The sequence below is a fragment of the Mustela erminea genome, chromosome 7 (genome assembly GCF_009829155.1).
Source record: "Mustela erminea isolate mMusErm1 chromosome 7, mMusErm1.Pri, whole genome shotgun sequence".
Classification (NCBI taxonomy): domain Eukaryota; kingdom Metazoa; phylum Chordata; class Mammalia; order Carnivora; family Mustelidae; genus Mustela; species Mustela erminea.
In genome coordinates, this window is record NC_045620.1 from 22,921,332 (window position 1) to 22,932,315 (window position 10,984).

General features: G+C 45.3%; 1 protein-coding gene across 9 annotated transcripts in view; it reads left to right on the forward strand.

Annotated features, from left to right (window-relative positions):
- LOC116595020 (RNA-binding protein 12) overlaps window positions 1-7,955 on the forward strand; it is a 34,955-nt gene extending 27,000 nt beyond the window's left edge. For 8 of the 9 annotated variants that reach the window (XM_032350826.1, XM_032350819.1, XM_032350820.1 and 5 more), the window contains 15 exons: window positions 2,271-2,399; window positions 2,498-2,677; window positions 2,825-2,899; window positions 2,981-3,052; window positions 3,209-3,289; window positions 3,459-3,548; window positions 3,644-3,730; window positions 3,872-3,958; window positions 4,052-4,111; window positions 4,191-4,324; window positions 4,410-4,464; window positions 4,714-4,765; window positions 6,902-7,035; window positions 7,185-7,421; window positions 7,621-7,955. In XM_032350826.1, the coding sequence (XP_032206717.1) occupies window positions 2,271-2,399; window positions 2,498-2,677; window positions 2,825-2,899; window positions 2,981-3,052; window positions 3,209-3,289; window positions 3,459-3,548; window positions 3,644-3,730; window positions 3,872-3,958; window positions 4,052-4,111; window positions 4,191-4,324; window positions 4,410-4,464; window positions 4,714-4,765; window positions 6,902-7,035; window positions 7,185-7,421; window positions 7,621-7,761 (1,614 nt within the window). In that variant the 3' untranslated portion in view covers window positions 7,762-7,955. Of the gene's footprint in view, window positions 1-2,270; window positions 2,400-2,497; window positions 2,678-2,824; window positions 2,900-2,980; window positions 3,053-3,208; window positions 3,290-3,458; window positions 3,549-3,643; window positions 3,731-3,871; window positions 3,959-4,051; window positions 4,112-4,190; window positions 4,325-4,409; window positions 4,465-4,713; window positions 4,766-6,901; window positions 7,036-7,184; window positions 7,422-7,620 lie in introns of those variants that run through there. The other variant, XM_032350817.1, reaches the window with a different exon arrangement.
- The last annotated feature ends 3,029 nt before the right edge of the window (window positions 7,956-10,984 follow it).

Consider the following 10,984-nt stretch of genomic DNA (forward strand, 5'->3'; position numbering starts at 1 on the left):
CTTGTATTTTACCTGCTGCTCAACATCTCATTGTTTTAATGTACTGTAATTTACTTGGTGCCCAATAGATAGACCTTTGGCAGTCTCGGGTGTTTTACTCTTCTCAGCAATAGTGAAATGAATGTTCTTCGTTTGTTTCTGTTGTGTGCAAACACTGCTTCAGAAGAACATGTGATGTGAGGAGCCTGGAGTCAGATTGTGACTTTGGGAAGTTGTGGTCCCACTCCTTTGGGAGTATGTGTTCTTCTTTGGATCTGTTCTTAGGGACCTTCCAAAGGGAGAATGATAAGGCTGGTCAAAGTCTAAAAGCCACATACTAGGGGCAACATTCAAAAAGAACGGGGGCTCTTTTTCTAGATTTTTAGCTGGGGATTTCACTGCTTCCAAGTATCAGATGGTTTCTCGGAGGCTTTCCTTGTGAAAGTTTAGACTGGGGAGAAATAGGACAAATACATAGAAATGAGAATTTAACAGACTTGAGTTGGTTTGGTAGGACTTTTTGAAGCAGGACTATCTAATGGATTAGAAGAGTGGTGGATTTTCCATCATTGGATGCTTTCAAGCACAGACTGAGGTGCTATGAACAGGCAATATGTGAAGCAAGCCAAAGTGTAAGAGTCATTCTAACGTTGGTAGATAATAGCACTCCAGATGGAGACCGTGAGACCCCAAGATGGGAACAGCACAAACTGTGGACTGGGTTGAGGTAAGGATTGATTGAGGATCAGTTTAGGGGAGGCTAAGGCTAGAGGCATCCTGGGGTATAGTGCTGGGAAGTCTGGAGTGCTGAGTGAAGCTGGATGAGAGATCTGACGTCAAGTGCAGTTTTGGTACAGTCAGCGGGTGTATGAGTCAGCGGGGACACAGGGATAGTAAGGAGTCTGAGGGTAATTATTAATGGGGACTGTAGGAGGAGGGGTTACGTGGGAGTCAAGGAGATCCATGCAAGAAGATAGTGTTTCAGCCAAGGAGATGGGTAAATTGGAAAAATTCGTGTTCCTTGATTGCCAGTCAGTTTGGCAGTGACTGAGCTGGGAGCTGAGACTGAAGATGGCCTTTTGGATTTCATTCAGCAAATATTATCTAGGTGCTTGGGATAGAGCAATAAACAAGACAAAATATCCCTTCCCCCACATTTACATTCCCTCAGTTTACATTCTAGTGGGCAAGAGAGGTTATATATTAGACAATAAGTGATAAATGCTAAAGAGAAAAAGCAGGAAAGGGGTATGTGATGCATCAGTAGTAGTAGGGTTGAAATGTTAAGTACCTAGAAAAGGAGAACCTTTTTCTTCACAATAAGATGATTCTGAATAAAGATCTAGAAGGAGTGAAGAAACACTAAGCAATGTGGATAATATGAAGGAAGAATCAAGTTTGTTTGAGGAATGGCAGGCAAGCAGACCTGTGTGTTCAGAATGGAGTGAGCAAGAGAGGTGTTAGGAAATCAGGTTAGAGAGATCTAGATCTTTCAAGACCTTGGAGACCATGGTAGAGTTTGTATTTTTTCCTAAGTAATGGGCAATAATGATTAGAGGGTTTGGGCAGACGTGTAACATAACCTGACTTACGTTTTAACAGGATCCCCTTGGTTGCTGTATTGAGAGTAGTCTGTTGGTGTGAGGAGGGAGGTGGAGGTGGGGATGGCAGATAAGGGAGACCAGGTAAAGAGGCTAATGAGATAAGCCCAGTGGCTTGGACTGGGTGGTGGCAGTGATACTAGTGAGGAGCTGGCCGTGAGCAGCTGATTGCCTGCTCAGAGAATCAATTGGGGGAATCCCAACACCACCTCAAGATGCAGGGCCTGAGAGTTAGTGAGAAATCATTGGAGGAAGAAACATTTTGGGGAGTTGTATCTGGATCATGGTCATGTTGGGATTAGGGTCTGATCTGGGCTCAGTAAAGGGTCAGAGTGAGATTCATTGGTCTCAGAAGATCAGGGTTGGATTCTGGGTCTTGAGAACATTATAGGGATTTTAGGCTGAGGACCAATTTGGGCTCAAAGTTGTCAATCAAGGCCAGTGTACTTTTTCCACGTCTTCCCGTCATACCAGGGTTGGTTGTACTCACTGTGTCTTGTCCCATTGAGCTCACCTGAGGGAAATAGAGGAGTATGGAAGCTCTTAAGATCTTCTCTTGGGTGTCTTGGAGCTGGATACAGGCTCAGCCCTGCCTGCAGGGAAGCCTACTGGGCTTCCCAAGCTGGGACATATAGTCAGGGAAGGGTAGAGAAGGGTCCTCAGTGCTTGACTTGGGTCCTTTTTTCCCAGATGGCCCACTGCGTGACTTTGGTTCAGCTCTCCATTTCCTGTGACCACCTCATTGACAAGGACATCGGCTCCAAGTCTGACCCACTCTGCGTCCTTTTACAGGATGTGGGAGGGGGCAGCTGGGCTGAGGTGAGAAGGGTCTTGGGGGTTAATGTTGTGGAGGAAGATTAGAACTCTTTTGGGGGTGGAGGGTGTGTGACTCTGATACTGCTGGCCTCTGCCCACAGCTTGGCCGAACTGAGCGAGTACGGAATTGCTCGAGCCCTGAGTTCTCCAAGACTCTGCAGCTTGAGTACCACTTTGAAACAGTCCAGAAGCTCCGATTTGGCATTTACGACATAGACAACAAGACACCTGCGCTGGGGGATGATGATTTCCTAGGAGGGGCTGAGTGTTCCCTAGGACAGGTATGTGGGGCTAGGGATTAAAATACTTTAGACACATGTTCAGTAAGAGCCCTAACAGCCTAGACTGTCTGGAACGTGAAGGTGGGGGTAAGCAAGACCTAACCCTGCCTGAGATTTTACTCCCCCATCCACTCTACTCTGCCCCAGATTGTGTCCAGCCAGACAGTAACTCTGCCGTTGATGCTGAAGCCTGGAAGACCTGCTGGGCGGGGGACCATCACGGTAAGAAAGAACTCTGAGGGGAGGAGGGTTACATCAGTGAGGAATTCATGAAGGATACAGTCTCCTGCCTCCCCTTCCTAGGTATCTGCTCTGGAGATGAAGGATAGTCGTATAGTGACCATGGAGGTGGAGGCCAGAAACCTAGATAAGAAGGTGTGTCTGGAAAGAAGCCCTGGAGGGTTAAGAATTAAGGGGCAGGAATGGTGTTGGGGGGGGGGTTAAGAATTACGGGGGTGGGACTGGGTGGGGACTGGCAAAATGGTTGTCTCTCCCTGAGTCTTAACACTGGGGTCTCTGTGTCATTGACAGGACTTCCTGGGGAAATCGGATCCGTTCTTGGAGTTCTTCCGTCAGGGTGATGGGAAATGGCACCTGGCATACAGATCTGAGGTGTGATACCCCTGGGATTGGGTGAAGAGGGATAGGAGAGACTCTCCTGGGGCTTGTGATTACCAAGGTTTGGAACAGGGAGAAATAGACCTCGTGTGGATAGAGAAGAGTGACAGCTCCCCATATTGCCAGCCCAGAGCTCACTAGAGGCCTTACCCTCCATCTTCAGGTAATCAAGAACAACTTGAACCCTACATGGAAGCGCTTTTCTGTTCCCCTTCAGCATTTCTGTGGGGGAGATCCCAACACACCCATCCAGGTGAGTTTGCCTCCTGAATGTACCTGGGGAGGGATTTATTCTCACCTGCCCCCATCCCTGGTCTCTGTATACACATACACCTTCCTCACGCACAGGTGCGATGCTCAGACTATGACAGTGATGGTTCGCATGATCTTATTGGTACCTTCTACACCAGCTTGGCCCAGCTGCAAGCAGTCCCGGTGAGTGCCAGCCCTGCTCAGGAGTGCGGAGGTGGGCTCTAAAGGACTGCAGCCCCAGGGAGAGAGGGAGAGAGTGGAGGGAGACCAGTTCCAGCTGATGCTCTGGGAGTTTCCTGCCCTAATTTTTTCTTTCCTCATCAGGCTGAGTTTGAATGTATCCACCCTGAGAAACAGCAGAAAAAGAAAAGCTACAAGAACTCTGGGACTGTTTGTGTCAAGATTTGCCAGGTGAGGCAATAGCCCATGGGACCCAGGCTCTGACCCCTGTGCTCCATGGCCCCAACCCCTTCACCCCAGCCATGATCCTGGTTTCATCTGCAGGTAGAAACACAGTATTCATTCCTGGATTATGTGATGGGAGGCTGTCAAATCAACTTCACTGTAAGTTGCTTTATCAGGAATAAGAGAACAGATCTGGGTCTCGGAGTGGCCTTCAGCTCCCCTCCTCTCCTCCTCCTAGGTGGGCATTGATTTCACGGGCTCCAATGGAGATCCTTCCTCCCCAGACTCCCTGCACTACCTGAGCCCAACAGGGGTCAACGAGTACCTGACAGCACTGTGGAGTGTGGGCAGCGTGATTCAGGACTATGACTCGTGAGTAACTTTCTTTTGCCCATCCCTCAGCCTCTGGACTCACAGTCCCCTCTCTGTCTCTTCTCAACTCACTGTCTTCCCACAGGGACAAGCTATTCCCAGCGTTTGGATTTGGGGCCCAGGTACCCCCTGATTGGCAGGTGAGTACTCTTTCCTTCCCCAACTCCTATTTTCAGTGTCAGGGTCCTGATTTGGGGGGATGTGGTTGACTTGCTGTGTGGCACCCAGCTTTATGTGGAGATGCAGGGATGTATCCCTACAGACACATGTACAACGAATGTTCAGGACTACATAGCTCCCCCACAATGCTTGCTGTATACCACAGTGTCATTTTTCTTTGCACATTGATGGTCATCGGAAAAGAACCTCCTTTTGATTCTTGCCCTCAGGTCTCCCATGAATTTGCCTTGAACTTCAACCCCAGTAACCCCTACTGCAGAGGTAAGTTCCTTCAAACTGCATTGTGAGGCAGATCTGTCTACACCAAGAAGGCCCAGCCCATGCAGACAAGGGGTTGTGGGGGTAATGGGGTAGATACCTGATTCTGTTGTCCAGAGAAGTAGATTTTATTTTATTTTTTCAAAGATAGATTCATTCATTCATTCATTCATTCATTTGACAGCATAAGTAGGCAAAAGTGGCAGGCAGACGCAGTAGAAGGAAGTAGGCTCCCTGCTCAGCAGGGCTTGATCACGGGGCCCCAAGATCATGACCTGAGCTGAAGGCAGCCACTTAACCTACTGAGCCACCCAGGCGTCCCCAGAGGAGGGGATTTTGGAGCTAGGTCTTTAGACTCAAATCTACGTCTCAGGTCTTTTATCTTGCCTCTTTCTAAAACCATGTGAGTTGGGGCCAATTTACTTTGGCTTCATAAAAGTGATACATATTAAAGGATGTTGAATATTTAAGGAGAGGATATGTATAAGCTCTCTCTAAGCAGTGGTAGCTGTTACCACTTTACCTTTGCCTGGAAGCTCACTGGTACCTGTCCGGGCGTTCAGGGCGCCCTTTGCCCACACTCTTGTCTAGAGAGAGCCAAACCTTGTAGCACCCCAGTACCCCCAAGTGGGCAACAAACTAAATGGGAAAATTTGACCTGACCTAATCTGGGTTTTTGACATGAGTTCAGACTTAGATAAAAATTGTGAGAGTAGTTATAGGGGCTTTAGGTCTTTGGAGCTCAGCACAGGCCCTAGGTCACAGATTCCCCAACCATAAATACATTTGCTTCATGATTCTCTGTGTCACTCAGATTCTTTATCTCCCTTCCTCTTCCTCCCTGTCCCCTGTGCTATGTATATAAATAGCTATATATTTACATCTTTAGGTGCATGTACATATGTGTGTGTGTGTGTACACATTTTTTTCCTGAAATGTTTGAGAGTTACAGTGAATAAGCCCTCCGCAAAGTGTGCCTCTATGGCCGTACCAACTTTGCACCCTTCATTGTTTATCAGTGGATGTTTCCTAAAATCAAAGACATTCTCTTATGTAACTACAGTACAATTCTCAAAATCAGGAGATTAACATCAATACCATTATCCAGTCTAGAATTTATTCAAGTTTTGCCAGTTGTCTTTTACAGTTAAAGAAAATCTCAGATTACATAATCCATTTGTCTGTCTTTCAGAGTTCTTATCTTTCATGATGCTGACATATTTTAATATTACAGCCTAGATAAGTAGAATGTCCTGCAGTTTGGGTTTATCTGATATTTATTTATGATTAGATTGAGATTATGTACTTCTGGTGGGCATATTATAGAAGCGATGCTATGTGTTCTCTCAGTATACCATGTCAGGAGGCCCTGATGTTGATTTATCCTATTACTAGTCATGTTAACTTTGATCATTTGGTTAAGGCAGAGTCTGCCAGATTTGTCCGCTGTTTGTAATTAATAAGTGTCTTTGGGGAAGATGCCTTGAGACTATATCAATATCCAGTTACTCATTAACTAGTACCCTGTAGTTTTAGTATCCTATAGTATTAGCACCCATTGATGATCTTTGCAGTGTTTGTCAGATGATTTTGTAATTCCTCCTCCTGCGTTTATTAAGAGTTTCCTCTTGGGGCGTGTGGGTGGCTCAGTGGGTTAAAGCCTCTGCCTTCTGCTCAGGTCATGATCCTAGGGTCCTAGGATTGAGCCCCCATCTGGCTCTCTGCTCGGCAGGGAGCCTGCTCCCCCACCCCCCCTGCCTGCCTCTCTGCCTACTTGTGATCTCTGTCTGTGAAATAAATAAATATCTTTAAAAAAAGTTTTCTCTTCTTTCCCATTAATTACTTATCTAGGGGTTCTTGTTAAATGGATTATAATTAATTTTATTATGCAGGTTATAATCTGATGCTTAACCATCTTAGATTTTTCAGGGGACCCCCCTAATCAGATTTAAGTCAAGTTGTGATTTAGGGGAAGTGCCCTTCTCTTTGGTCTTAATTCTTTTATCATTAGGATAAAGTATAGTACCTTGGGTTTATAGTGGTGACTGAATGAAATGCACCCTAGTTCCCAGATTTGCTTTGCCAGGATGGTGATGTCAGGATTGGTATTTTACAGTGTTTTTTGCCCTCCTTTTCTAGGCATCCAGGGCATTGTGGATGCTTACCGCCAAGCCCTGCCCCAAGTTCGCCTCTATGGCCCCACCAACTTTGCACCCATCATCAACCATGTGGCTAGGTTGGCAACCCAGGCTGCACATCAAAGGACTGCCTCGGTGAGGATCATTGGAGGTAGTGGTGGTGGGCAGTCTTGGTCAAGGGTTCCCTTCAGGGATATGTAACAATAGTCTTCTTACCAGTCTGGGAATGTGTGGCTGGGGTGTTTAGAAGGTCTGCCTCAGTTTGTGAATGGACTTATCCCCAGCAATACTTCGTGCTGTTGCTGCTGACTGACGGTGCTGTGACAGATGTGGAGGCTACACGTGAGGCTGTGGTGCATGCCTCCCACCTGCCCATGTCAGTGATCATCGTGGGTGTGGGTGGTGCTGACTTCGATGCCATGGAGCAGCTGGATGCTGATGGTGGACCCCTGCGTGCACGCTCTGGGGAAGCAGCTGCCCGTGACATAGTGCAGTTTGTGCCCTACCGCCGCTTCCAGAATGTAAGTGGGGCAAGCCTGGAGGCAGACCGGATCTGGGAGTTTATCCTTCCTCCTCTCTGAGTGGGGATTCTCACCTTTCCATTGGGGCAGGGTTGGGTGTTGGGGTTTATATTCTTTGTATCCTTTTTTTGGGTATGAAATGTAGACTTCGGGAAGCTGTCAGGGGTCATCACTGACCTTGCCCTTTTTCTCCTGGCAGGCCCCTCGGGAGACACTGGCACAGACTGTGCTTGCAGAGGTACCCATGCAACTCGTCTCCTACTTCAAGGCCCAAGGTTGGGCCCCATTCAAGCCACTTCCACCCCCAGCCAAGAGCCCTGCACATGCTCCTCAGGCTTAGATTCCCTCAGAGGGTGGGCTATGGCTGGTCCTCAGCCTTGTGTCCCCAAGGTCTCTGTGGGCATGGTTCAGCCCTACACACATTCCCCAGTGCTGCACTTTACATTTTATACTTTTATATTTGCTCCTGCTGTTGCTCTTGATCCCTCCTGCTTGCACCTGGAGTCCTTCATTTAATAAAGATCAATGAAGACCTACTGATTTGCCACCACTCTCTTTTTGAGTGGGACTGAAAAAGTCCCACTTTTGACTTTTAGCCATATTTATTTTTCCTGAGCCTTGGTTTATCCCGTTAGAGTCGTTGAGTGAAGGATACCTCTGATAGGCCTAGGCAAAGAAATTCGGTATTCCAGGCCAGAAGTTTAGAAACGCTTCTGTTTTTAAAATACAAGGATCAAATGTGAGCGAAACAGCCAGCCTGCCCTGCCTTAGGACAGGGCTGAGCTGGGAACACAGATAAGGTGGAACATGCTAGGCGAGGGATGAGTTTAAGGACTATGCTAGTCTTCTGGAGGAGGGAGCAGTGGTGGTTTTTTTTTTTTTTTTAAAGATTTTAATTATTTATTTGACAGAGAGAGATCACAAGTAGGCAGAGAGAGGGGGGAAGCAGGCTCCCTGCTGAGCAGAGAGCCAGATGCGGGGCTCGATCCCAGGACCCTGAGCCCATGACCTGAGCTGAAGGCAGGCTTAACCCACTGCGCCCTAAGAATCCAAGCGCCCCTAGAATCCTGAATTTTTTTTTTTTTAAGATTTTATTTATTTATTTGTCAGAGAGAGAGGGAGAGAGCGAGCACAGGCGGACAGAATGATAGGCAGAGGCAGAGGGAGAAGCAGGCTCCCCGCCGACAAGGAGCCCGATGCAGGACTCGATCCCAGGACGCTGGGATCATGACCCGAGCCGAAGGCAGCTGCTTAACCAACTGAGCCACCCAGGCGTCCCGAATCCTGAATCTTTTTAACAGCTAATTTTTTTACTAGAAAATTGATAACGTATTTTTATTATAAAAGAAAGAATACAGAAAAAAATAATATGCAGACTCCCATATGCCAAAAAAATATTTGGGGATATTTTTTAATCTGTCTTGCAAAACTCTAATCTATACATGTTTTTTATTTTACAAAAATGGGGTCATATTATACATACTATTTTAACGTGCTTTAAAATGCATGTTAGTACAAAATTATTTCAAATATAAATATTTTATAAAATAGGTAATTGAGCAGGTGAGGGTTCCTATCTTTCCTAGGTCTGACAATTTTTAATTAGGATATATTATTTTAATTTGATTATTAAATTAAATTAATTTAATTAGGATATTATATTACTCATACTCTTTGTACCTTGTTTTTATTATATTTTGGGTGCCTTACCTATTAGAACTTATTGGTGACCTTATTCTTTTTAATGCATAAATTACTCTGTGTATGAGTATCTTACAGCTTATTTAGCCAGTCATTTATTTATTTATTTATTTATTTTAAAGATTTTATTTATTTATTTGGCAGAGATCACAAGTAGTCAGCCAGGCAGAGAGAGCGGGGAAAGCAGGTTCCCTGCTGAGTAGAGAACCCGATGCGGGGCTCCATCCCAGGAGCGTAGGATCATGACTAGAACTGAAGGCAGAGGCTTTAACCCACTGAGCCACCCAAGCGCCCCCAGTCTTTTACTTACTGAGATTTGGGTCTCCTCCAATTTTACAATATTACAAAGTGTTGTAATGAATATTTCTGTACATTTATCTGTGCATTTGCCACAATATTTCTGAAGGCAGTTCCTAGAAGTAGAATGCTAGATCAAAGGATGTGAATATTTAAAATTTTAATAGATAACTGTAAATTGCCCTCTATAACAACATTTTTTTGTATCCCTTTTTCTGTTAATCTGACAAGCAGAAAACATTTTCATCTTTAGCTTGAATTTAATTTTGAAGGTGTGGTACCATTTCATGTATTTGTGAGTTACATTTCTTCTGAATAGTCTATTTATAGGTTTTTTGTTGTTTCAGCCTTTATTCTTTTTTTTTTTTAAGATTTTTTAAATTTATTTGACAGAGATCACAAGTAGGCAGAGAGGCAGCCAGAGAGAGAGAGAGAGAGGGAAGCAGGCTCCCTGCTGAGCAGAGAGCCCGACGCGGGGCTCGATCTCAGGACCCTGAGATCATGACCTGAGCCGAAGGCAGCAGCTTAACCCACTGAGCCACCCAGGCGCCCCTCAGCCTTTATTCTTACACGTGGAAAATATTTCCTTCCAAGTTATTGCCTTTTCATTTATAGTATCTTCTAATCCATAGAATTCTTTGGAAGTTTATGTATACTAGTCTAGCTTGCTTTTTAAGAAATTATCCATATATCATGAATTGTTTTCCATGACATTAAACATTCCCTTAAATATTACCATTTCTTTTGGTCACATTATTTTGGTAGCATAATTTACCATCTTATATGGGATTGCTGGGTGGCTCAGTCAGTTAAGCGTCTGTCTTCAGCTCAGGTCATGATCCCAGGGTCCTGGAATCAAGTCCCACGATGGGCTCCCTGCTCGGCAGGGAGTCTGCTTCTCCCTCTCCCTTCAACTCTCTCCCTGCTCTTGTTCTGTCTCTGTCTCTCTCTCTCTCTCAAATAAATTAATTAAAAGTTGGTTTATTATCTACTATTTCCGTATTCTCTTTATAGTGTAATGAATATCCTTTAAAGTATTATCTCTGATTACATTGATATATCCTTTGTTTCCATTCTTAGAAATGAAATTACTATGATTAGAGAATAATAAAAAGTTTGGGTTTTTTTTTTTTTTTAAGATTTTATTTATTTGACAGAGAGAGATCACAAGTAGGCAGAGAGAGAGGAGGAAGCAGTCTCCCTGCCAGGCAGAGAGCCCGAAGCAGGGCTTGATCCCAGAACCCTGAGATCATGACCTGGGCCGAAGGCAGAGGCTTAACCCACTGAGCCACCCAGGCACCCCAAGTTTGGTTTTTTTTAAAGATTTTATTTATTTATTTGACAGACAGAGATCACAAGTAGGCAGAGAGAGGGAGAGAAGCAGGCTCCCTGCTGAGCAGAGTGCAGATGCAGGGCTCGATCCCAGGACCTGAGCCAAAGGCAGAGGCTTTAACCCACTGAGCCACCCAGGCGCCCCAGAGAATAATAAAAAGTTTTAAGGCTTTTGGTTCCCATTGTGAAACTGCCCTCCAGAGAACCTCTATTAGTTTGTATTTCTAACTTTA